Source organism: Apostichopus japonicus, chromosome 22 (assembly GCF_037975245.1).
Source record: "Apostichopus japonicus isolate 1M-3 chromosome 22, ASM3797524v1, whole genome shotgun sequence".
In the NCBI taxonomy this organism is placed as follows: Eukaryota; Metazoa; Echinodermata; class Holothuroidea; order Aspidochirotida; family Stichopodidae; genus Apostichopus; species Apostichopus japonicus.
In genome coordinates this window covers 3920601-3947955 of record NC_092582.1, presented here as the reverse complement: position 1 = coordinate 3947955, position 27355 = coordinate 3920601, and the positions used below count along the sequence as shown (strand labels likewise).

At 38.5% G+C, this 27355-nt stretch overlaps 2 protein-coding genes and 1 long non-coding RNA gene across 3 annotated transcripts in view; 1 reads left to right on the top strand and 2 right to left on the bottom strand.

Annotated features, from left to right (window-relative positions):
- The window catches only part of LOC139964237 (neural proliferation differentiation and control protein 1-like), a 125685-nt gene that overhangs the window by 83315 nt on the left and 15015 nt on the right, over window positions 1-27355 (bottom strand). The gene's annotated exons all lie outside the window — the stretch shown is intronic.
- On the top strand, window positions 1112-6955 carry LOC139963984 (uncharacterized). The gene is made up of 3 exons (XM_071965258.1): window positions 1112-1807; window positions 2661-2777; window positions 3959-6955. The coding sequence occupies exons 1-3, from the start codon at window positions 1592-1594 to the stop codon at window positions 4325-4327; spliced, it is 702 nt and encodes a 233-aa protein (XP_071821359.1). The 5' UTR covers window positions 1112-1591; the 3' UTR covers window positions 4328-6955.
- On the bottom strand, window positions 8255-10470 carry LOC139963983 (uncharacterized). Its single transcript, XR_011791810.1, has 3 exons — window positions 9878-10470; window positions 9229-9778; window positions 8255-8617 (listed from the first exon to the last, which is right to left on the bottom strand). It is a non-coding gene; the product is annotated as an uncharacterized lncRNA (long non-coding RNA).

The window sequence follows — 27355 nt, the reverse complement described above, 5'->3', positions numbered from 1 at the left end:
ATAAAATATCACAATAAATTATGTATTTACTAGAAAATTCCTTTCAAGCATGTACATACTTCTTCTATCATAAGCAAATTGATAACGCATATTTTAAAAATCAACAAAAGATAACCTTGGTCCATTCGAAGTTACACAGGTGAAGAAAACTTACAAAACAGTCCAAATTTTTCAACACTTTAGACACGAATCTGCCAAGAACATCACTGACCAAAGATTGACACCCAATCAAACGGTAACAACTTCACCCATTAAAACATGTTGGTTGTTTTACTTTTTATTTTCTTATAAGTCTTCAACTCATAACCCTTGTTATTTCTTCTTCTTCTTCTTCTTTTTTCTCTTTTGTTATGTCCTGCTTATTCTTCCAAAGTGAAATGACTATCGTGATTACATTTTCAAATGAAGCAAGTTACACAATCCATCGGTTGAAGAAGCTCCATAGGAATCCTCACAAATCTTACCGATATTTCAGCCAAGTTGCATGTGGTATATGGAAAAGGTGAAGGCGGATCATAAAATAGCAAACTATGAAACAAAACAGGATTTTTGAACTTCTAGCGGGAGCATGACAATAATTATGATTAAGTACTATGTATATATTTGTTGGAGCTTTGGTGAATGCGCATATATAATTTTGTTTTCTAAATCAATGTAGAATGTTTCCATTGTTATAATTTTATATGTCTTGTGTGGTTTAAACGGACAGCGAGAAAGTGAGAAAGAATGACTACCTTGCTATTTCACAAACGATGTCACCTTCCCTATGAAAAACTTTGACCTATTCAAGTCGGTCAGGTGTGGGGGCACTGTGCCAAACTGCTATAAACTTTTGTAGGCTAGACTAGCTAGACTAGAGTGCATATGTAGAATGGAGACAGGTATCAGAGAAGAGTGATTAGAATACTCACAACCGTTACGATTCAACACGGTTGTTAATCTCCTTAGACGCTAAATTATGTTCAGTTCAGAAGAGCGTTAATAACAAGACAGAGATACTTTCATGGGAACTTTCACTAGTGTTAAAGGGGCGTGGTCGTCATGAAATATCGACAGCAATTTAATTTTCAATTTTCTCATTGGTTTAAGGTTTGTTGCCAAACAACATTGTTCATCGTGATGTAAGAGGTTTTAACAGGGGGAAAAAATAAATTCGTTTTTAGTATTCAATGTCAAGCTTTTAAAATTTAAAAATATATAAACTGCAATATTGTAAATTATTACACTATGCAAAAAGATCGGAGGTGACTGGTAAGATGGATTCTACTTTAGGTAAGAGAGAAGTATAAATGGTATCTGACCACTAATTTCCAAGAAGTCTGCCGAACACATGTGTGCAAAACACAGGCGTTGTTGCCACAGCGGCAATATGAAGTGCATGCGCTACATAATGTACAGTCCTCATCGCACTAACCGAATCGGAACCGTTGCTGTGTGTGCTGTATGTGTGTCTACAGACTTACAGTACAGGCAACCAGTTGACAACTCGCCTTCAATATATGACACTGCATTCAGTACCACTGCCGAAACATTAGCTCGAACGTATATTTTGTGAATTTCGAAAAACCTTCTTTGAAAATTACAAAAGAAGATGTCATCTGAACTAGCGTTACAATCATCATGGGATTCACAATTTTCCGGTGGAGACCCTTCATGTTGTAATTGTAATAAGACAAGTCAGAGACAGCCCAGCACTAGGACTAGGGGCCGAGCAGGAGCTGGGTGTCCGTGCAAGGGACTAGGGGCCTACTGCAATTCTTTCTGTACGTGTGGGACAAAAAGGAAAGCTTGCCAGAATAAACCTACGGTATGTTAATAACTGTCAACACAGCGTCTAGGTTAAGGTAGGCTAGGCCTAAATGTGTCATTAGTAAGCCTAGGTCTATTATTAACTGGTAATGGTATAAGGCGAAGGGTAAGGGTGCTCTCGGCGTGCAAACGAATCGTCAAATATAATGCATGGTTGGGAGGGAGGGTGTCATATGCACTTACAACTTGAATTTTAATGTACAAGGCCTTATTTCATCAGCAAAGAAATTATTTATTATTACTATATTAGGCCTAGGCTAAGTCTAGTAAGTTAAGTGTATATCCTATAGGCGTATGCCTATAATTATAAAGTGAACCAAATAAAAGTAGCCCTATAGGCTTGGGCGCTTGACATAAAAAGGGTTAAACGAGAATATGACATTGCTTTGGAGAGTGAGGGCGATTAGTGGATGGTTGTGGGATTAAGGGATGGTTGTGACCAGCATGGCAAGCCCTAATACAAACATGGTAATAATCTAGGACTATAGGATTAAGCTGGTATTGTACTGTACATACAGCAGTGGTTCTATACCGTGGGGTGTGAGCCAGGGATTAGGGGATGGTTGTGACCAGCATGGCAGGCCCTGATACAAACCTGGTAAGGATCTAGTACTAAATGGGTACTGCTGGTATAGTACTGTACGCACAGCAGTGATTCTTTACCATGGGGTGAGACCAGGGAGCTATACTGTATGAATAACAACTGTCCTGACAGATTAAAGCCCATTTGCCTATACTATAATGATATCTAGAGCATCGCCATCTGATATCTACACTCAAACAGGCTCAAAGCCAGCAATGCTAGAAATATTGCATTCATAAGTGTCTTTTGAATTTTTTTCTTTATACAGGATTTGTCAGACACTAGTGATAGTGAGGTCTCACCAAATGAGCATGCAGCAGGTGAAGATGATAGTGCACCTGGGCAGCAGAATGTGGCTTCAAACGAAAATGAATTTCAAATTCAGGTTGGCATAGCACACACTTTCCACTTTACTAAATATTTACATTACGTTGATGATCATAGACCACAAAAATCATAACGTATGCAGATTATGATGCATGATAATGTACCGTAGTACAAGGTTATGTCACAATGAGCAACTGCCCAATGTTATCAGACCAAAATTTGTCCAGATTATGATGCATATAATACAATATTGTACAAGTTTATGTCACAATGTGCAACTGTGCCCACTGTTATCAGACCAATATTTGCTTATTTTTCTATTTATAATTTATGTTGTACCGAATTCTTATAACAAAGAATATTGTCACACATACATTGGTGCAGTTGGACACCTTAGTGTCAGACACACCGGCAAATCTCCAGAGAGTGATATTCAGATTGCAGCCAATACAGGTTTATGAAGTTCCCTAACAGAAGCAAACTATGTGATGTCACCATGCATGATGATTGGGCTGAAACCACCCCCCCTAATTCATAATCCCAAAGTAATTTATCCACACCAGATATTCATTCAAAATATTAAAGTTTAATGAAAACTCAAACTCATAATACATTTCCAGCTAAAAATTTAACATTCCAAAATATGTCAGATTTTAAGGTTTTCAGTAAATAAAGATTAGAAAATGAAAGTATAGCTTCTGAGGAATGTCAGTCTTTGTGAAATCAAAGAAAACCACCTTTTGTCTCTTTCAATGATAACCAAACTAGTTATCTATCAAGATGAGTATTATGTTTTGTTTCACGTGAATGGCTGCGGTCCAAATTTTTTTGGTATGAAATCAAATGAAATGTTTGTGTTCAATTCTTTCTTAAAGGGATATTCCAGTGGCTGAAAATGTGACATTTTTGTGGATAAGATAAATTCCACACTGTTAAGGTTTCTGTGTTAAGAATGCCATCAAAATGCACCTTTGTGATTATTTTCATCTGTGAAGAACTGAATGAAATAGCTCATAAATAGACTTTGTATTTGAAGTGCCATGATTGCATCATTCACTCTGCTGCGTTCCACATGCATTCACAATATACCAAAATTTCACCATTCAGAGTGCTATGAGGTAGTGAGTTTGACCCAAAAAATATCCTGCATTTTTACTAGCAGCCAATTTCCCTGCTATCTCTTAATATATTCATGATTGTACTGAAGGAATAAACAAGCTATTTTCAATTTTCCAACAGATGTATGTACAAGGATTGTCACGAGAACAGTTAGAGCAGGTTGCAGTAGAGCTTCTCAGCAGAAACCCAGATGCTCACAGTGATCTCACTGCGCCAAACCAAACTGAGGAAGTGACTGCTTCTCGTGAAGTCCCTTCGTGGTGCAAATGTCTGCAATGTGTAGAGATGCTAACTGATGCGGAAAAGAAGTGCTGCACAAACAGGGTGCAACAATGTGTAACTTACTCGAATGCATTTAGTGATATTTGCCTTAATGCACACATCTTGGGTGTAAATATGCGCATGCGAGAGGATGATCTTGCTTTGGAAGAAAACAGAACCAACAGGAACTACAGACATTATGCTTACACAGAAATTTTATTTACTTGAAGTTTAGTCGCCTAGGTAGAGGAAATAGAATGGTATTGCCATCCTGTTGCATCTCAGAGATAAGGGAAAGATTTCCATCTGTGGACAGACAATATGTAGGATTCAATCCTGGCAACAACCTCATCGATTAAGAGAGAAAACAGTTTGAAAAGAAACCATATTGCCACAGTGGTAGTGATAAAAGTGGGGCGATTGGGGAAGAGTGGGGGGGGGTGAGGGGAAACTGTTACTCCAAGCAGTGAAACATTGTTGAAGGTAAACTGATTATTTCATGGTTTGTGATAGGGTTTTCAATCGTATTAACAACCTTTCGTAGAGTGATGGTAATTTCTTTTCTTATTTATATAGACAGTAGTAACCTATGTGGGACGATGGTGGGTGGGGCTGTGGGAGGCGTTTTTGTTACTCCAAGCAGTGAAACATTGTTGAAGGTAAACTGATTATTTCATGGTTTTCAAGTTTATAGAGTGTTAACCTAAGCAGGGTGGAGGGGAAGGGGTGTTATTGTTCTTCCAAGGAGTGAAAGAAGTTTGCAAATTATGCTGAAAGGTAAAATATTTATTTCTTGTTTTGAAAGGTATGAAACGACACGATCAGGGGAAAAAGTTAGAATGTAGGTGGCAAGTAGCAAATGCAGATCCAAATAATACAGATGTGAGCACTCCAATAAAGGTATAAAAAGTTCAAATTTAGTTGATGACAATGTATTCTCTTTTCTTTCTCTAAAAAAATGAAGTATTGTCACAGCCATTGTGATGTGTTATAGACAGTTAAAAACCATGAATGCTATCAGACCAAGTTGCCAAGCTTGTACTACTTTTAATTTTGATAAATGACCTCTTAAACAGCTGAGTTTCATCTATTACAGGGGCTGGACTACAGTAGGTAGTCTAAAGATACTAGAACGACATAACCCTACTAAAAGCCCCATTGACTTGCATGTTAAACCATTACAATAATATGTTCGTTAGTCTAGATAGAAGTTCTGACTAAATGCTACTCACCACTGGATAAGACTACAGTTTGCCACCTCAGATGCATGCAAAACTCAGTGACAATACTTAAGACTTTAAGGCATCAATCAAATGACATGTTTACAGTGTGTTACAAGGATAAAATAGTATTGAATGTAATCCAAGGGCTCTGTTTTTGACATGAAAATCAAAGAACATGCTTTGCTTGACTTGTAACATAGTAATAATAAAGTTGATTTAAATTAAATGAACGAGTAAAGTAGGGAGTCTTTAAATAACTCTTTAAGTGTAGTAAATTTAGCACACATCAAGACTTAACTTTATGTAACATCTCTCCGAGCCATTAAGAGTGCTAATCAATAACAAATCAAGTGAAATAAAACTGCATCTCGTTTCCTAAATTAACCATTGTAGCTTAGGAATGCCCCATGTCAGCTGAATTTGCAAATCTAAGCTGGTACTGTGCAAGTAAAACACTCATACTAGGCTTTGGAGCACTGCCAATATTTGGTTTGATGATTTTTGGGTGATCTTCAGGTAGGACTACTCTGGCCAATAAATGGCACTGATTCTCTTGTCTGAGCAGAAAGACAGTTTTCATCAATTCAGGAATGTAACCAAAAGACTTAGGCACTTTGACTTTTTGAAGCCCCATTGTTTTGATCTTGAACTATACTTTGCCAGATACATTGGTTTGCAATGTGATAGTTGTGATCGATAGCAGCCAGTAGCATTCTAGTTACATATCCATCATAAGAATAAGCACAACATTTATTGGCATACATTAGCATATGATTGTGAAATGATTCAAGAGACCAGTATGCTTGAAATTTTTGTAATATGGAAAAGTGTTAAGAAATTGCTTCTTGAGTATGGAAGAGCTAAGAGCTTCATGTGACGGTGATCCCTTCTTCAGATAAGGCTTACTATGGTCGTTTTCACATAGGTGGTGATGACTACATTCACCAGGTGTACCATCAATTGATAACAACTACTGGTGTTCGTCTACAATGTGGTGGAGAAGTGACAGCAAAATTGACTTGATTGTGATATCATTACCACCGCACTCTTTAGTGGAGTACCAGAAATTATTACGTTATAGCAGGCATACATAAGTGCAGATCAGTGTTCTCTTTGGTATTTGCTACGTTAGAGAGTTACTTGACAAGGTTCTTTGCCCCATGCCAAACATCCACTTGATGAGAAATTCCATCATATATTGTACACATTTTTATTAGTTGTGCCTTTATCAGAACATGGGCATCTGTCACTACTTCACAGATTTTAATTATTTCATTAGGAAATCCAAAAATCTCTCAAATCCAACTCTTTCCATGTTTGGACTTTTTCCCCCTACTTCCCTAACATCAACTACCTCTAAATGCAACATTTTTTAAGAATCTTCATCCATGAAGCTGTAAGTACAGTACTGCGCACAATGCCCAGGGGAGTCTGTTCTAGCATCTCCTGCTACACAAAAACCTCTGTCTTTAAGTTTGCAGAATTCTGCCTTTTGTACCTTCTGCCAGGTAGCTTTAACAGCTGGAGTTACATACAACCTTTGAACACGTAGAAATGTTGTGTTGCTTACAAAAACAAATTTGGAAACTTTAAAATACAATGCCATTTTAGAATAATTGTTTCCTGAAATGGTTACAGCCAGTGGCGTCGCCAAGGGGGGGCCAGGGGGGGCACGTGCCCCCCCTGGAAAACCTAGTGCCCCCCCGGGTGCCCCCCCATCTGAGATTTGGGTTGGTAAAAAAATATATATATATTTTGTTATATTCAACTCCCATCATCTGAGTTGGTTTTTCATAAGGACAAAGAAGCACAGTAATTCGTATTTTCTTCAAATGAGTTGCGAAAAAATTAACAAGTTTATCCTTGAACGTCGGGTATCGAAGTCGTAACCCGCGCCATCACAACAGGTGTCGATATTTACATTGAATGTGTCAGTGCTCACGCCATACCAGCGGATATACAAGTCCGCTTCGCGAGCTACATGACTGTGAGAAGGGAGGGTACTGCAATATGTTGCCTTGGTCTGAGGTTGACAGGTTAGGAGCTGACGAAATGTGAGAATGTGAGGGTCCGCAGGCACCATACTTGCCTATATTTGTGGACCCATATATTAATCCTGTTGTGTAAGGGGTGCAGAGGTCATTTGAGGTCAGATGCTTGTAGGAACAAATGGCGAATGTTCACACCTGCATACTGAGCCATACTCGATGTGTGATCAAACTTTGGATTGCATGGTGAGATCCCTGATAGGAGCCAATAACGATGCTGGAACCTGTTACATCTTAATAGATAATGGGCGAAAACGAGAAGGTCAAGAAAGGATTCGGGGTCATGCACACATTAATTCAACAAATGTAGCTTCTATTGATAGGGTTAGGCATAATATCGACAGCATGTGGTTCATATCCTCCGCAAAATTCTGCGCCTTGTTAAAATCATTACCTCAAAAAGAGCAATTTCTGGAGATATCTTCAGATCGAATTTAGCATCAAATGTGGCAGCATTTTGCATCTAGCCCATCCTCCGTATGCGAAAATTTTCCAAAGGGGAGGGGGGCAGTGGCGGCGGAACCGGGGGGGGCTTGGGCGCTTGCAATCTGAGAAATTGCAGGCTTGAGACCCATATTTTAGGGCTAGGTATTCGCAGCATAAAACACTCGGGAAGTGCCGTTTCCGGCCATCTGGGGGTTTGAAAAACCCAAAATTTTCTTGTACGCTCCGCGCCAACCGATGGTGGCGCTCCGCTTAGATAGTCTCTACACATTAGTCCCCCCCCCAATAATTTTCCCGTTCCGCCGCGCCTGGAGGGCACCCCCTCCCCTTAGACCCCTCCCCAGGACGTTGATCCGTATCCACCTAAGTGCCCCCCCATCAAATGCTGGTGCCCCCCCTGTGCCCCCCCAGACTGAAAAGTCTGGTGACGCCACTGGTTACAGCTGACGAATATTGAATGTTACCTGAAAAGATACCACAAAATCTGTTTTGTGAGTACCATTTTCCACACAAGGCCATCTTCACACTTCCAAGAAAAAATAATTGCTGTACCAATAGCACTCCATTGATAAGATATGATTTTAGTACAGTTTGTGTGTGTGCAGTATTCCCCATGTATTAACTTCAGCAGTTCTAACAATTTGTTTATAGATACAATACATTTCGCTTCCTCAATTATACCAAGAGTTTCCCCTGAGGGGCAGTTATCTGGAAGAGACTCTTCACTCTGTTTTTCTGAGGAGTCCATCTCAAGCTCTGGAGGAAACACCTCACTCTCTACAGTTTCATTAGGGAGTAATTCTCTGTGAAAAGAAAATCCAAAAATTCAGTCAACAGGTATATTAATAATAGATTATGGAAGCCTATTTGCATCAGTACTGTAATGTAAGTGCTGAGGCACAAAATTTCAGTCATGGTATCTGTATTTTTTGTGGGGGTGGGGGGCAGTGTGCTAGCATTACCAACACCTGTAGATATTCAATTTCCTGTGTTGTTTTTGCCCAAAACAGGGTACTCTTGGTGGTATTTGCTTTAGGCAGGGAAGATTGTAATGAATGTTTGTATAGTTCTGGTATAAAGCATGGAATATAGGAATTTTCAATGGCCAAAATTGTTGACCTAATAAACCACATTTAGCAGAGTATTTAAGCAGGATGTATACCCCAACTTCACTATGGAATAGGTCATACATGAAACCGTAGGCCTTAGCTTAGCTTACTCTAACTGATTTTCTTCTTCTTTTCTTTAAACTTTAAATGAGAATGAAAATAGTTCCTCACTTGACAGTATGGCTGGCTCTACACTGTACAGCAGTGTTAACTTGCAGGTTATATTCCATTTAAATTACACTGATAACTGTATCCATAGAAACTTCCATAGAGTAACTATGTGATAGTCTTTACTATATACTCACCCTTCATCAATACACAATAGTTCTTCTTCACCATGGGATAGGGCTGCAATACCTTCTTCATCACGGTGAAATGACCTTCAACAAAGTGTAATAAAAACAAGCAGTTGCAAGGGCTGTCAAAGCACAAATTTCACTCACACCACTTTCTACTGAACAGAGCAACATATTTTTAGGTATAAGTCTTCATCAACTTTGGTCTGTTATGACTCCAGCACTTGAATACAACCAGCTATAGGCAATGCATGCAAACTTGTGGTTAACTGGTGATCCACATACAACTCCTACTAATGTCATGAGAATATATCTTCAACAAGAATATATCTTGTGTGGGAGGGGGAAACCTGAAGTTCGATCTAAACATTTTACACCTGTTCTCTGTATGAGAGGATACACTGTCCTCAGATACAATCTTACAAGTTTCAAACTGAGAAATAAAGCCCTGGCAGTGGCACTACTTCAGTTCACCATAGTGGTCAATCAATTGTCCATAACTAAAAACAAGTCCAAAGAGGACCCTTGACAGAATAAAACCTACACGAAGAAGTTAGGCCTACAGTAAATAAAAGGCTTTAGCAACCGAAATTAGGCCTGAGCCTATTCCTAATCAATTATTTGAAAGGTTCTTGGAATACTCATGTACTTGCTTCACCTAGATCGAGAGAAAGCAATTTTGTTTCAGTTATAGGCCTACATCAATGTATGACTTGTTCACCTATGGATGGAAGACCTAGGCCTATCAAACTTACATTTTTAAAAGTTTATGCATGCTGAAAGTTACGCACTTACCAGCAAAAACGACATGCAGCGAGATGACATTCAAGGAGGTGTTCACAATGTGTTGAGGAAACCGTTAGGTCTTTGTCACCTATCCCTCGACTTTCTTTAAATTCACCTCGTTTCGTCTCGAAGCCTTTTTACTGTCGAACCCACGCATCAAAGCGTCGGAAAGAAGAACCGATGTGGACCTCCGTTCTTTTAATTTCCGCATTAAATATCTAATTTACAGTAGCCTTTTGTCAGTAATACAGTCACTCCCTGCATTGTGTACCGGACTTTCCCTATGTGAAACTGTACATGTAGCAGACTGCATACAGGCGAAAGTTGCCGATGTTCGTCGCGGTGATCATTCGTAAAAGTACTGAGTGACGTCACCTTCGTGACGTCAGAGAAATGTACTGTACCAAACTCTGACGTCCAGAAGAAATATTCTAAAAGCCGCTACGTCACGACCACGCCTCTTTAACATCTAACTCAAGGTCAAGGATGTTTTGCCAAGCTTCTCACAGGGGGGGGGAGATCCTTTTTCTTATAAAGAAAAAGACAGATAACGGAATCTCTCAGGGGAGAAACATGTTTTTGCTTTCCGTTCCAATCACTGCAACATGGTGGTGATGCTGCTGACATACAGTAGCAACTCCATACTGTAGGTTGGTTGTCCAAAGAATGCAAACATAAATTAGTCGGAGAATTGATTCGTCCATGATGGTTTCTTAGGATTTCAGAGTTTTCCATCTACTGGAAAAGGAACCTTTCAGATCGAATAAAGTTGAATCCACACACGAAACGAACGATGTAGACACTTTGGGTGGTAGAATGAGAAGGAAGGGCATTGACCGGAGGGGCCGGTCATAGAGGGCCCACATTGTTAAAAGGTTTACCAGTACATTCTAGTCACGGTAGAATGAGAGTGCTAAGGTTGTGGGGAGACAGGTAAGCAAGGAACAAAGTAAATCTTAGGATTTGAGAGTTTTTCAACTACTGGTTTCTAGAGAGCTTACAAGTCATTTGCAGCCCGATAAGTATCTATTTCTTGCATAGGGAGGGATTTTGGGACTGTTTTGCAAACAAAATCAATCATTACTCGATCCCTGAAGTGCCCTTGACAAAAAACAACCGTGGAAGACATCCTAGTACTACTACGGTAGTTTCAATCAATGCTGGGTAACACTTGGTACTGTATGTCTAGGGAGACCAGCAACATTAAATCTTTTTTCTTACATGCGCTAGACGGGAAAGTACAACAGTAGGGTCACGGCGAACTGTCTAGCAAGCAATGGCGTAAACTCTACAATTAACAAAGTTACCAGAAGGACCTCGATGTAGTAGAGTGGGAGTGGGGGTAAGGTAGAGGTGTGTATACAAGGACACAGGTACCATCAGTGAAGGGTAAGGTCAGGATAAGATCCAGGCTCCTCCAAAGTGAAAAAACGCATTGTTGATATCTTGTTCCTAGAGACCGAAATACAGTAGCCTCCATGTTCATGGAGATTCAAACAGTACAAAACGTACCTGGTTTGGTTATTTACTTCCAGTTACACTCCAGATTGGCATGGTACAGCAAGAGACGCACCTTTTGGTGAGGAGATGAAGTGAAGTACATCTTTTGTTCCTAGAGACCAGACGAATTCAACGATTTTTGGTATACAGAGTTCAATTTTTTAGGTGAATGCCCTAGATTGGAACCAATTTATCGATTGGCTTAATTAATCTGTATCTTTTACTGCATGTATCCCGAGGACATAAGTTAATGAGAGAGTTGATGAGATTGTAATTCAATTGTACGCATTTAGTACAGTAGGACTGGGTCAATTTAACTTGCGTATGTACAGAGATAGTACCATCTCCTAGAATAGTCCTCCCCCCGCCCCACACTATTTTGGAGAAAGGAAGCACCCCCTTCCCCCCCCCACCCACCCTACACGTTTTTGGAGAAAGGGAGCACAAAGGAACAGAAATGAGGTGAGAAGTATTCAACAGATGATATCATAAGAACAAGGATGATGGCTAGGTTTGCTTCAGATTCCTATAGATTTGTACATCTTCAATAGGCCTACGTATATAGTTGAATAAAATGCTAATAACTGACACGGTTCTTCTTCGAACGGACAACTCTTTATCTTTTACTTAACACAATCACACCCATTTTCAAACATTGGTGGTGCTGAAATATTAATCGTTAATCCCAGGTTAGCCCATCGTCTTGAATTTCTACAGTATCTTTTGTGAACTACAGTTTACCACTAATCATAAGTAACGTAGGTGGTCGTAGTTAACTAAATGGCTTTGCAGTATTATTGATCATACACATTTCTCCTATTGAGTAGGGGGATTTTTGAAAATAGAAGGTATTGATTTCCATGAGGCTTACTTCATCTGTAAGGAGAGCTTCCATAGAATCTTTGAATAGCTACATCAAGCAAACATCACCTGGAGATTAGGGTCTACAAAGGCTGTTACATATTTGTAAGACTTAGCAACCTTGTGCTAAATTCAAAGATACTAGATATATATTAAGTTACAGCAGAGAGTAAATACTAAATATATATAGTTCAAACCAGAGAGCAGCTTACACTATGTCAAGGAGGCTGTGAAGGACTTTTATAGATTTTTTTGTGACAGAGCCACATAAATATTGAAAACTAGAATGATCAATGCACTGTGGTTGCATGTGAAGCAATGACCAATAGTACCAACCCAAAGGTCATCTTATTAGGGAGGGGAAGGAAGGGAGGAAAGGGAGCGAAAGGAGGGGATTGAGGAGAAGAGGAAGGAGAGATTCTCCCCTGATGTTGGTCAGGTACCTATTTCTTGTCTGTTATGAAACACATATTAATATATATATTATTATAGTGTCTGATAATCGCCGCACACTGCAGGCATGAAACTCAAGTAACAACCTGCTGTAAGTTACCGTATAGGTAGACTACTGTATATTATATCAATTTAGGTTGAGACTAGTTGAGACTAGTGGAACACTAGTAGTTGTTACTCAGAGTTTCATACGCTGAGCTAACATCAGACAACTATTATAAAACTTACTGGTTTATATATTTACGAGTGACCCGCTTACCTGTCTCCCCACAACATTAGCACCTCATTTACTGTGTCTAGTATGCCCTGGTAATCTTTTAACACTGTGCACCCTCAGTGACCGGTCCTATCCGGTCAATGCCCTTCCTTCTCATTCTACCATCCAAAGTGTTTACTCATGCGTTTTCGTAGTGGATTAAAATCTTTCGAAAACTGCCCGGATTACATTGGATTAATACCTTCTTTACATCCTATTGGATTTCTAAGCGTTTCAACAGCCTATTACAGCCTGACAAGTATCATTTTCTTATAGGGAACTATATATATTTCCAACTCACTACGATGTCAATTATATATATTAACAGTGAATGGATAGGAAGGAGAATGCTGTGCAGAAGACACCTAGACTGACTGTCAATCAATCAAACGACCTGAAAAAACAATTCAAGCCCTGAAGTTACCGGTGGCAACAAGCCCATAATCAAATTCATCAGCTTGGTAAAGATTCACTGTTGTAAATACTGTATGTACAAATACAGTTGTTAAGACTACGGTAGACAGTCACACCTTACTGTACAATGCTAAGTACTATATAGGTTGAGAATAAGTTTTGTGATGTGACATTTGGGGAGGAAGGCAGACTTTAAGCAAGCTGGGAGGAGCCAAATGGTTGATACAGTAACTTACTGTACAATTCACAGATCAGCTGGCTTTCCAATTTATAGGGTTTTAAGCTCATTTTGGTATCTTTTATTATGTTGAATTTACAATTACTTATATATATCTGTATATTGCTATATTACAATAATCCTTGGTTTGTAACTTTTGTGTTATTCTTTGCATATGTAGGTTACATTAGCAGCACTTGTACATGAATATGATATAATTAAATATATACATATTAAATATATAAAAGTGCTACAATCAAGAAATGTTCTGCAGTTAATTATCATTTTATTGGACTTTTCAAATGTATCCCTTTTCAGCAGGGTACTGCATAGAACGTATCTACTTGTAAGTATCATGTTCAAATACGCTCTTAGAGAAGTTGTAACTTACAGTACAGTATAGTTCAGTACAGACTTACAGTACAGTACAGTCTTAGAGTTTGAAAAGAGTAGAGGATTTTTGACTAACAAAAAAGTATTTTGATTCAGTGACATCAGAATCACTGGTCCCACAATTGCACTACCAATTGACTGAGCTATTCAGACCTCAGTCGGTGGTGATCCCTATCACCCGTTTCTTTACCTGAGGTGGTGTGGGAATGGGGGGAGTATGTGTTGTTTACTGTGTAACTCCAGATCACATCCATTTTATTGATCAAATACACAGGTCCCTGAAAGTTCAGTAGCAAGTAAGGAAATTCAAGCAAAATCCAGCATTTTTTCTGATATCAAGAGCTTCAAAAAAATGTGTCGATCTGTATTTCCTTGCACTCGATCATTAGAACATGATTAAATATCATTTAAGTAACGGATGACGATCGAGAAGGAGATGGTGTACCACTTAATCACCCATCTTAACCTCACACTGAAGCAGACACAGATGCGGTTGAATGTCATCTCCGCTAGGAATGTTTACATCATCAGCTTTCACTGTGATAAATTAACCTAATGGATTTGAGGAACATGGGAAAGGTATAACTGACACCAGAATTCCTGCGCTTTTGGAAGGATGGTGTTTCATCTAATAGTTGGTGAAAAAGAGGGAGAAATTTATGTCTTAAAAACCCTGCAAAACTGCTCAGTCTTATTTCGACGGAAATCTCTTTAATCGACTGCGCAGAAAATATAGTCAGCTGATTTGTGAAAGAATGTTGAGGGATGAAAACCTGCATGTCAAAGAAATCCATAGATGTCACATGTCATTGTTACTGTTCATACTGTGCAAAGATGAAAATTATCATATGTAGCTGTGGTTACTCTGAATATGTTGGAATTGACAACAAAGAGGAATAGGCTGCTGATCAAAACAAGTGTTAAAGAAACCTTTCGGACAAAAATCCTAGTAATTAACATAAACCTATTGACACACTTCATAAGGAAGCTCTTAGACCAAAGACCTACAGTACAGGGCTTAGTGAGGGGACAGTGCAAAATGTTACCAATCGTTATAAAGCTAAGTACTGTAGGTATGGCAGGCCATAGTGCAGATGTATATTAGACATGTACAGTAAGATAGGAGTGTGGTAAACCCAAGGGCGTAGGAACCGGGGGGGCTGGGGGGGGGCGCCAGCCCCCCAGTGAAAAATGTGGAGGGGCGGAAGTATCATTCCGCCCCCCCGCTTTGCAAGTCAGAAAACCCCTTTTTCATTTCCAAATGAGAAAAAAATCTCATTTAGAGCACCAAATTGCATCTAAGGCCAGGTGAAAATGCAAAATTATATACAAAATGGAGTGGGTGGGTTGAAGTGTGCTATATTGCACCAAATTGCATCTGAGGCCACCTGGAAATGCAAAAAAAATCCAAAGGGGAGGGGGACACCCCCTCCCCTTAGACCCCTCCCCCAGGCCGGCCATCCGTCTTCAGCCCCCCACTCAAAAGTACCTTCCTACGCCACTGGGTAAACCTAAATCAAAAGACAAATTTGACCAGAAACTCAGAAAGTTTACAACTTGGGACGGACAGATTCTGACAAATGAAGTCTCATTTTATTGTTACTTTGTATCTAAAATATGGAAAAAACTAAGATCCAAGGTTCCAATTCCATATGAACTTGTGAGGTCCAGACAGCAAAATGCACGATGTAGGCACTTTGGATGGTAGAGAGAGAAGGAAGGGCATTGACCAGGGGAGATGGTCATAGAGGGCGCACAGTGTTAAAAGGTTACAAGTTCATTCTAGGCACGGTAGAACGAGGGTGCTAAGGTTGTGGGTAGACAGGTAAGCAAGGAGCGAAGTAAGTTATGCTAGTATGTACATGTTCGTATAGTTATATGGTAGAGCAGGAGTGCAGGTATGTGCGTAGTAGCATGGTGTTTATATAAAATATATTATCATTGGACAGCTTTTAACATATTACTGTACGTGACTTACTCAACTGAAAATCTATTATTTTCTTTTGTGAATATATGAATAGTTGGCACTGACCTCATCAATTCCCAGTGTGACAGTCTCTTTGCCTCTTGTGTAATTTTGACATATAAACCCCTCATTAGTACTGTTTGACCTTGTTAAACTGCATTTTCAATTTGATATAACAAGGTTGTGACAGGTCAATGTACAATTTGCTTGTCAATGTCATGACAACATCATTGAAAATTAATGAGACGTTTGAGAGTACTCTGTAATTAGTTGGTCAAATTTCAACCCTGGGAGGTGAGTTTGAAGAGAGAGCTTCCATAGTAATCACGCATTCTACCATAAACAACAGAACTACTGTTTATGTAAGATGGAGAGATAACATGAGTCTAACATGTGTCTAACATGCGTCTAACATTATATACTTAGGTTTGTATTCACTACACACGATGAATGTGCTAAAGATAATAACATCCCTTTAACAACACTTTACAGTGCCTTCGCAATACTGTAGATCCCGAGCAGGGGATCTGATCCTCTGCTCGGGATTAACTCCAAGCTTTTCCGATCGGGATCTGACAAGGAGATCTTACTCGTCCTGTTGTGGGGGATCAGATCCTGAGTGCGAGATCAAAATAACAAGTGAAAAAAAACTTGGTGGATCTCTGTGATCCCTGAGATCACAATGACAAAGATGATGTCATTTCCTGTTTACATCGTCGCTGTAGATCTGTAGAACACAGCTGATACAATTGGGTGCATGTAACCAGGGAGTTGTTATGGAACATAACAACTCCCTGATGTAACTATTGCATGTGGGTAGTGTATAAACAGTAATGGTTTCGAAACACAATGAGCTCTACTATGGCATCAAAGAAGACTTAAAACGTAACAGCACCAATTAGAATTGATTGAAATCTGAACGTGAAAGTCTGATGTTGCATTTCATTATAAATCACTGAGAAGATCTGACAACAGCCTACAGGTAAAGTACAGTATACTGTAGTATAATAGGCATACTGAATTTATCAGAGCTGTATTGTAATTCACATTCCAAAGTATTGCTACAAATTTTTGCAGGCGGTGTTTTCCTTCTCCACTGAAAGTGTACAAATTCTTCCCACCCTACTGAACCTGCTCCACAAGCATTCTCCATGCCCAACCTTGAATTCCTTAGGACTAAAAAATCTGGCAATAAAAAAACAACTTGAAATTAAACTTCTAACCTGAACAAATCCTGCTAAGTTTTACGATGCCATTTACATTTACACTTTTTTGTCTAATTTTAAACCAATGAATCTCTAGTCAAGACTTTCCAACTTCTTGATCGCAACAATTGTGAGTATTAAGATCCACACAGATCAAGAAGGTCAATGGATGGCTGGTAAGTATACAAGTGATCACAAATGGCTGCTCAGTAGTATAGTGTGAGGGTATACAGTCTACCTTGAAATCCTTGACTTATCAGAGAACGGATACATGCATAGGCGACACCCTAATGAACTAACCGTACTACAACAAGAACAACAACCGTACTACAATAAGAAGAAAGGGATACTTATCGCGCTGCAAACAACTTCAAACACTTCCAAAACAGTGGATGGGAAAAATTCCGATCCTGGGAAACCAAAAGTGGACGAAATCCGATGGAAAAAAATCCGCTCGAAAATTTGCGATCTAGACTCTTTGGTTGGTAGAATGAGAAGGAAGGGCGGTGACCGGAGGAGTTGGTCATAGAGGGTGCACTGTGTTAGTAGGTTACCAGGACATTCTAGGCGCGGTAGAATGAGGGTGCTAAGGTTGTGGGGAGACAGGTAAGCGAGGAGCGAAGTAAATTAAACAATACACACAAAACATGCCAGTCAGAACTGGGAAAGATGGCACTGTCCTCTGTCCATTGCTAAATTCAGAATTATCGATAGTGGTTTCCCAAACCTTACTGGATTTGGGGATTGACATGCCTCGATACTTACCTGTCTCCGTCTCTACATTTATCCATCTTCCTAACTAACCGAACAACATATGAAACTGGAACAATTCAGAACTGCGCCCTCACTTCGGGGGCACTGCCCATTTTTCTCTTTTTCTTGATCTACCATTCAAATTTCTAGGTCTGCCGACCAGATCTGAAAAGGTCCAATAATTAACTATTGAATAATATTTTCAACACAAGCTCAAAGGTGTGGGATTCAGTCTCTTGTTTTTTCCCTATTCATTTCTGTTTGCAATGAAAGGATTGCAAAATAGGAACAGTTTGCATCATGGGTCAACTCAGGTCCTTGAGTGACATGTATGCATTAATTTACATTTTAAATTTAGATTAAGCAACGGTAATTTCCATTAATTGGGTACCAAGATATAAAATGCATGTACTTGTCGTTGTCATACTCTCTGCATATCTTAATGCTTGTCCCCTTCTGTTCCCTAGTAGGAGATTCATTCCTTTGTTACTGCTACATTATTATACCATCAGATTTCACTGAGTATTCTGTCATTTCCGACTCAAAAGTCAATTTGTCTCCCTTCATGCAATATTTACTGTATTGTAATGGCATTCTGAAAGCTTACCACCCTAACAAGGCATGTCATACATATTTCTCAAAGCAAACTACTTTGTTTCAATACTTGGCCACAACACCTTCACTTTAATACCGTACAGAAGTACAGTAAGAGGGCAAGCTTGCATTTCTGTTTTCTAAAGCAAGCGTTTCAAAGTACCATTTAACTGCCTGTTGCATTTACGCTGTGATGAACAGCTCTATGGTAAGATGGAATTAACCTTGTAATTCAAAGTGAGTGATGCGTTAACTACAGAATTATCTTTGTTTTTTTTTAGTTTGTTTTGCAAGTTTACCAAACCCAGCTATGTCAGAGTTTTTCGATAAATTGATCCAACCTATGACATCATCCTACATTTTTCAAAACGAATTTCCCAAAACATATCACTGAAATTGGGGATTGGGGAGGAATTGCTAGTGGATGGTGCTTCAGAAGTGAGGGTGCTTAACTGAAGTCACTGTGTTGAAAAGATAAGCTACAGCTACAGCAACTGCAAAATCCTGCTCGGTTAGGACGAATCGACATCAAACAATCGGGATTATCTGCGCCTGCCTGTAGTGCTTATCATTGTCACTCTGCAGAGTAAAAATACTGTTGATGTCCTTAAAGGCATTGAAGACTCGCCCCAAACAGCGTGCCGCGTCTGAAAAAGTTAGCTTTCCGTTACTTGCAAGTCAAGTTTGCAGACAGTAATGAAACGTGATACCTTGTTATCTTTAGCTGGACCTGAGATGTCCATCACTGTATAGTTTGTACACTGTGTTGTTGGTATTGACCGCAGCCATATGTACTGACTATACACTAGTGTCTTATTACCGATGGTAGCAAGCTGTGTGCGTGTTTTCTGGGATCAATGGTGGTGTCTAATACTTCTGTTAGGTGTCACACCCTTTAATGAAAATCAACCAAGACTGAGTCTGGGGACAAAGAACCAACTACTGTACTGTACTTGCTTACTCTCAATCTCTCAATCCCAATCCCATTACATCAATACTGTAACATAATACTGTATCATTGATGATATTCTATCCAACCTGGTTGCATGGTGACCCATACCCTAGCTCTGTATCCTACTGTACTTGCCATATGCTACCAAAACCGTTGTCAAGACACAACACTTTAATCTACTAGAGCTCTGTACCAACTACTGTACTGTACTTGCTTACTCTCATTCTCAATCCCATTACATCAATACTGTAACATAATACTGTATCATATATCCTATCCAACCTGGCTGCATGGTGACCCATACCCTAGCTCTGTATCCTACTGTACTTGCCATATGCTACCAAAACCGTTGTCAAGACACAACACTTTAATCTACTAGAGCTCTGTAGACCAGCAGATTTCACATTTCATTTCCTTCTTATGTTTCTACAAGCAGATTACTCACATCGGTCATTAACTCAAGTCACAGTAGATCATACAACCACCAGCCTAACAAATATAAGAGTTCTTAGGTACATCCCCTTGAACTAGTAATAACAACTCTCTTTTTTTATTACCTCCTGATATAACTAGATTAATTCCAAAAGCTCTCACCAGATTTTAGACAAGTTGTGCAGATTCAGAAATCTACTAAAGATCCACCCACCTCTAGTAGCACTTGAAGCTCTTTTTGATTTAGATGTAAATAAATCACATTACTTCAGCATCATCTCATGATAAGAGAGGAGTGTGTCCTTCATTATCCACCAACAGGAGAGGAAAGAGGTTTTCTTTTGAACTCAATTGGAAAATGAGAAAATAATCTTGTAAATCTTTGAACTGAACAATAATTACATGTATACATCTCAGCAACTGATCTAAATTTTCTCATTCTTCTTTTTCTTAAAGTAAGGTTATAACTTCATTTAAAACATCATGATCATTTACAAAACTTATAAAAGACACTCTAAGCGCAAGCAGTAATTTACAGATTTGTAGAATTAAAACTGACAATGTCTTACTTTAGTCCTTGCAGGCTTATTTGCCACATAATGTAGACAGTTGGGTTTTGTACACAACCCTTTTTAATTACGGTCGCCATGGTCGCATTGGCGACCACAATTCTCAGCTGGCGATAAGAATTTCTGGAAAAATTAATGCTAGTCGCCAGCCCTATAATACTGTGGCGATCAGATTTTGCAACTGAAATTTCACCAAAATTTTACTGACTAAACGCATGTTGCTAAAAAATTAATATTGAGTGGATTTCCCTTACAAAACTGTCGATATTATGAAACACTACGTTCGGCAAAGCCCCGTTTCTAGAATGCCTAACAATGAACAGCGTGCACGATACGTACATCAGTTTACAACTGCAGTGTTTAACCCTACTTAAATATCACGGTAGGCTGGCTTCATGTGTTTCGAATTTCCCAGGTACATTGCCAACAACCCCCTGTCTAACACCTGTTTTTAACATTTTTGGCACGTTTCCAAAAAAAACTTTTCATGGAGTAAACTTTTTTGGCTCCACTCTAGAATTAATTAGGTCAGTCAGTAACCGATCGGTAAAGTGATTCAAAATATAATCTTAGACGTTCAAGAAAAGTAGGTAAATATCCCCGTAACATTAGGGTAAGTTAAAACACACCTCAAGCCAACCGACTCCTTCGCATGAACAAAACAATCTATTCCCCATGATACACGAGGCACAGTCTATACCATACAGACATAGCACGATATCAAGGCCTCAATAGCTACAGTATGGGCATCTTTATGAAAGTAAAACTTGCAATCCCATGTTTTAGGCCACTTGGCATGATTAACTAAATGCTAAATATTGTTTCCATGTCCTTGTAGAGAACGTCAACTTCGCAAAATACAATTTAAGTTGTGTTTTTGTTGTTACGTGAGATCCGTAACCGACGAAATGGTTAGGCTATTTACTATACACTTAACTATGGTAGGATATTAATTTTTCCATTTTTTTGTGGAAATTCTAGAAAATACTTTGTTTTTCGCTCAACACCAGATGTGGTCTTATGGTTAATTTATAAATGGGTGTACTAGAGCCTTGTTTACATGAAATTAGTTGCATTTAGCACGATTTGCCAGTTTCGCGTGAATTTTTCGAAAGTATTTTGCTCGATCTTTCGTAAAACTTGAAAGGTGTACCAACTTACTTTTCGTACACAATTGGTCATTTCTCTACTGATTTCAGAGTTTTGTTCTCTATACAGTGAATGTTGTAAAGGACGGGTTTTTACGAACTTCAAAAGTCATGAAGTTGATAAACTTTATTTCTTTTCAACTTGCTTAACCATGGAATGCTAGAATAACATTTACACATTAAACGGAGAAAGGATAATCGCATTTTTTCCACATTTATTTCAAATTTCTTTCACAAGAAATTATCGTCATTTGTTCAATACCAAAAAATTATCGCGATAATAATAATTTTCGATATATCGCCCAACCCTATTAGCGCGGGAATTAGAACATACTATATTTCAACGTTAGTGTAGTCAGTACTGACAGTACAGTAGTTCTACTTGATGTTGAGCCTAGGCCTAGTGTTTTTTGTACTAATATTTAGCATATCAAAGTGGCGATCACATTTTCATTCTGGGCGACCAGAATTTGGGGAAAATAAAGATCTAGTCGCCACAGGATGTTCCTCCTGGCGACCTCATTCACTGGGGAATTAAAAAGGGTTGTTTGTACAGTAGTTTGCATATACAGTTTGTGCCTGCAGATAGCTTTCACATGTACATTGAGTACAGTACAAGGCTACCAGCTTATTACACAATGCAATCATGTTAGACAATGCTTACAGATTCAAAAGGATGCTTATCGGGCTATACACGTGCTCTTCCATAAGCACTAAAAGAGGTCCTCAATACCGCAGTTTGGTAAGATTCGAGCTGATCGAACACAAAGCGCTCTAAACATTCTGGGTGGTAGAATGAGAGGAGAGGTCATTGACAGGCGGGGTTTGGTCATAGAGGGTGCACAGTGTTAAAAGTTTACCAGTTCACTCTAGACACAGTATATAGTGAAAGTGCTGAGGTAGTGAGGAGATTGGTAAGGTGGGAGTGAAGTAAATTCTGCATACATGATGTGTTTTTTTAACCACTAGAATCTCATTAGTTTTTGGTGTGATCTTATAGAAGAATAAATGTAACTGAAAGTATTTCCTAAGCTCACTACATTTGATTTTTCCAGGTTTCTCTAAAATGAACACAAATTTTCATCACTATACTGTACATGTTTGTAGTAATCAAGGGGTATACATGTGTCAACATTTCATGTAAAAACAACTTTAACAATGAACCTCAACCAGACCAGTTTAATGTTCTTTATGGTATAATCTTCAAACGAAGTTAAAGTCTTAAACTAAATTGAGAATTACTAGGCAAGCTTTGTCTGTAAAACAAATGTTAACTTTCTTAAAGACTACAGGTTTTAATCCACACTATGTTATATCCATCTGACTTAGAAATTACAAGCATATGGTATAGAAATTACACTTCAGAATATTATTTAACAAAATACACATTTATAAAGAGAATTTAGAGAGAAAACAATATTTTTTTAACTATTGTAATCCAAAGGAAATATTCTGATCGAAATAAATGCGTGCAGGCAATTAGGATGGTAGAATGAGAAGTAACGGCAATGACCGGGGTGCCGGTCATAGATTACCAGGACATTATAGGCACTGTAGAACGGTTGCTAAGGTTGTGAGGAGACAGGTAAGCGAGGAGCGAATTAAATCTTGCATGTTGACCTTTGACCGTGACTTTCGACATTCAGCCAACTGACTGGAAATATAAACATACAATCTATCAAATCCACACATTAGTTTACGATCCACAACGGCCAGCCAGTACAGTGCTGCCATCATCACCACATATATGACACAGTTTGGAAATTCCTCATTTTTTTCAATTGATATATCTAAAGATAATTTCTTACTTTTTATGATTTCAACAAAAAAATTCATCTACTGTACAATACCATTTCTAAGTTTAAACAAGAGCATCAATGACGCAGTATCTCAATACTGGAAGTTAATTTCGATTCCTAATTTCATATCTTTTCTCTGTCTCTACAATTATCATTATCAATCATGATACAACAAATATAGAACTTGCATTTACACTACTTTTCCACGAATAGTCTCTTCAGGTTACACTTCATCCTGCGAGTGTTGCCTTTAGCGCTCATTGCCTGTGTGTCGTTGCAAGGTTTAGTAATGTAATAGAATATTTAAGAACTTGTTTTTTTTATGTGGTATCCTTCATCTTGGGTCAATCTCTGTTGGACTTTTTGGTCATATAGTTTGACGGCAATGACAACGGCCAAATTAGAAGAGGCGAACAACTCGACCATCATTCTTGATGCCCGCCTTAAGAAAGCTACTGTAGCCTAGGCCTATCGACCTATGTTACTGTAGACAGTAGTGGTGACTACCATCAAAACTCTGTGCACTTCCAAGTAGTGTTCAAACGATTATGCAGTAAAGAAAATAACGATTACCGATTATTTTTTCATGTACCGATTCCGATTATTTGAAAAAGAGAAAATATCCCGTTTATACGAAATCGGCAATAAAGTTTGTGATAAAAACAATTATTGTTGTGATTTTCCTGTTTCCTTTCGTTGTAATACAAGGCTCTTAGGTATCCTTTTGTTTGTATGCTTTTTAATATTGATAAATGTAAGGTAATGCACATTGGTAGTAGTAAGCAAAAGTTTACATACAATCTTAATGGTGTGGAGTTACAGGAGGTCTCTGTTGAAAGAGACCTACGTATCTACATTGACTCATCTCTGCAACCTTCTAAACATTGTCTTGAAGCTGCTAAAAGAGGTAATAGGGTTTTAGGTATGAACAAGAGGAACTTCAGTTTTCTGTAAGAGGACGTCGTAGTTAGGCTTTATAAGCAATTGGTTAGGCCTCATCTGGAGTATGCTGTGCAGGCTTGGAACCCTTACTTTGCTAGGATGAGGAAGTACTTGAAATGGTCCAGAGGAGGGCTACTAGGATGATTAGTTCATTAAAGGGGGTTCCTTATTATAGGCGGTTACAACTGTTGAATCTCACCACACTGGAGCTTAGAAAGTTACGTGGGGACTTGATCCAGGTTTTCAAGATTGTGTATGGTTTCGACAATTTATCCTTTACCGACTTTTTCTTGTTTGCTAACAGTAGTTGTACTAGAGGTCATTGTCTTAAACTCCAAAAGTCGCATAGTAGGATTAATATTCGGCATAACTTTTTTCTAATAGGGTTGTGAATGAGTGGAATGGTTTGCCTGAGAAAGTTGTACTTGCAAGTAGTGTGAATGGGTTTAAGAATGCTTTGGACAAGTACTCTAAGCATTGTAATCGGGTCTGAGTGTCTGTCTTCAGTTTTTTTTCTCTCTCTATAGGGTCCTTGATGGGGACTTAAGTGTCCCTCCTGATACTTTTTTCTACTAAACTAAGTAACTAAACTATCAAATCACCACTGGATTTTTTTTTTTTTTACAAATTTCCAAAATACGTAAATATGACATCCTACCTTATCAGCACTGTGCTAAGCGAATGGCCTAACCACCTCGACGTGTATGTCAACTGTTAATGGCTTGAAATGGGCTAAGAATAGTTACTCAAAATATCCATCTCAAAAAGCATCTCAGACAAACCATCCATCTTCAATCTTTACCAAAGTGTAAATTTTAATTACATATTGCATACATTCCGACATTATTTTGTACTTATTTTCGGTATTTTACCTTTTTTGAACAAAAAGAAATGTTTCGAACTTGAAGTTAAACATACCTAATTCGTTACCTATTTAACTCCATGCAAGTTCAATTAGAAATGTATGCTAAGGCCAATCAAACTGGAAAGCAAATTGTAGCATCGTAACTTGTTTAATATTACTCTAGAATGTTACCAGATTTATGTAAAGAAATAATAACAACTAGAAACTACTCCAATTAAAATACGACATTCCCTCTTTAAGACATAGCACATACCTTCCAAACAAATGCCGATTTCCAGCAAATTGAAAGTTGTAAACTAAGCTACGCATTTTTTTTTTGCAAACCTATCGTTAGGCTACATTTCCCATTGACTTAGTGTGGTGGTTAGGCTAACATGTGGTCGAAGGTTGCAGTATTTCATGGATATTTTTGTTTGAGTTAACTGCGTCACAATTTCAGCGAATAAAGAGATGCTTAGGCAAGATTTTCCCGTTGACTACGTCTGGTGTTCGGGTACCATGCGCGACGATAGCAGCTAGGAAAGTATGTTAAAAGCTACGCAAAGTATTGTTTTTTTTTTGCACAACAATGGTTGGACTACGAGTTAAACGTACTGTAGCAGTCAGCAGTACAAAAATGTGTAAATGTAATTAGCGTGCAATACACTACACACAGTACAGAAAATTAGTCGCGAGGGTAGCCATTTTCGTATATCTAACATGTAGCTGCCATGAGTTTGGCCAATCTGCTACAAACCATGCTTGGAGGCGGGGCTTAATCATCAAAAACAGGAAAACGTGGGCAAAAGTTCCCTACAAACAAGTTTTGGAGCGTGTGCAAAAAGGCATAAAACAAACTGTGTTTCGGCCCGATTTGGCCTGATTTGGACATAAATCGGTGAAAAAGTCATAGAATGAGATATAGTTCTGGAATAAAAAATAGTAACTTTTGTAGGCCTATATGATATATGCTTGCTCTGGAAATTCCAGAGAAAAAGAACTTTGTATGAAGACGCTGAAAAATTTTTAAGAGAAGAGAGAGTCCCACTAACTGTTACAATATCTCTATACATGTAATGTATTGAGATAAAAATGTCAATGTATTTATATGAACATTCCATGGAAATCTTTGTTACAACAATATAGCCTGGCTGATTTCCTTCACAATACACGATATACTCCATACAGTACATATTGTATCTACATGCTAAGTTGCATAACAGAGCAATCGGTTTGGTCAATTTCCAAATCAAGCACGCTACCATGAAAATGGTCAGTACCCCAACTGATTCAAGCCTAATTTGTAAAACTGTATAATGGACAAAGACAGTTGAGAGGCTTGGCACTGATTTGCAAGTCAAAATTGAAGTGGCTGATTTCTCCTATGTTAGAGGATACAATGTTGAAGAAATACTGCTCAGGCATTTCTGTGTGACATCACACTTATGAAAAGCTTTGCATTTGATAAAATTAGAGCACTGAAGTATTATTAATAAGTGAACTTATAAAAATTTAGCATATTCTGTACCCAGAATTAGCTGTATTTGTAGGCCAATGCAATGGCTGCAGTATTTACATACATGCGTCATATTCCATCAGCTAGAGATACTGTACTGCACAAGCTGGAATTTTTCTTGTTCACTCGTGACCGATCGTAACAACTGCTTACCCAACTGTTCTGACAGACCAGGGCATTAGAGTCTATGGTCTCAGAATTAAACGAACGTGTTGTCTAGAAAGTGTTTTGCTGTTTAATACTGTCATAGGATGAATGTACCAACTGGTGTGTTGTCACTAAAAGAAAGTCTAAATATTATTTATTTCAAATCCCTTGCTGTAACCTAAGACAACTGTTAGATCAAAAACAATTTGATCCAATCCAAATTTCACGATTATTTGACATGTTGGTGAAAAGAATAACGTTTTTTAATCCTGACGGCAAGTAACTGCTGATGCGGTTAGGCTACTGTACCTTCCATGCCAGTAGATTACAGACACGTTTAAACTAGATGGATGGACATATGGATGTGCATTTAAAGTCAAGATGCCCAT

Bases quoted from the DNA above. Each gene is read 5' to 3' on its own strand.
- LOC139963984 (XM_071965258.1), top strand. From the start codon at position 1,592: ATGTCATCTGAACTAGCGTTACAATCATCATGGGATTCACAATTTTCC. The intron at 1,808-2,660 runs GTATGTTAATAA...TTCTTTATACAG, and splicing joins CTTGCCAGAATAAACCTACG to GATTTGTCAGACACTAGTGA. The intron at 2,778-3,958 runs GTTGGCATAGCA...ATTTTCCAACAG, and splicing joins AAAATGAATTTCAAATTCAG to ATGTATGTACAAGGATTGTC.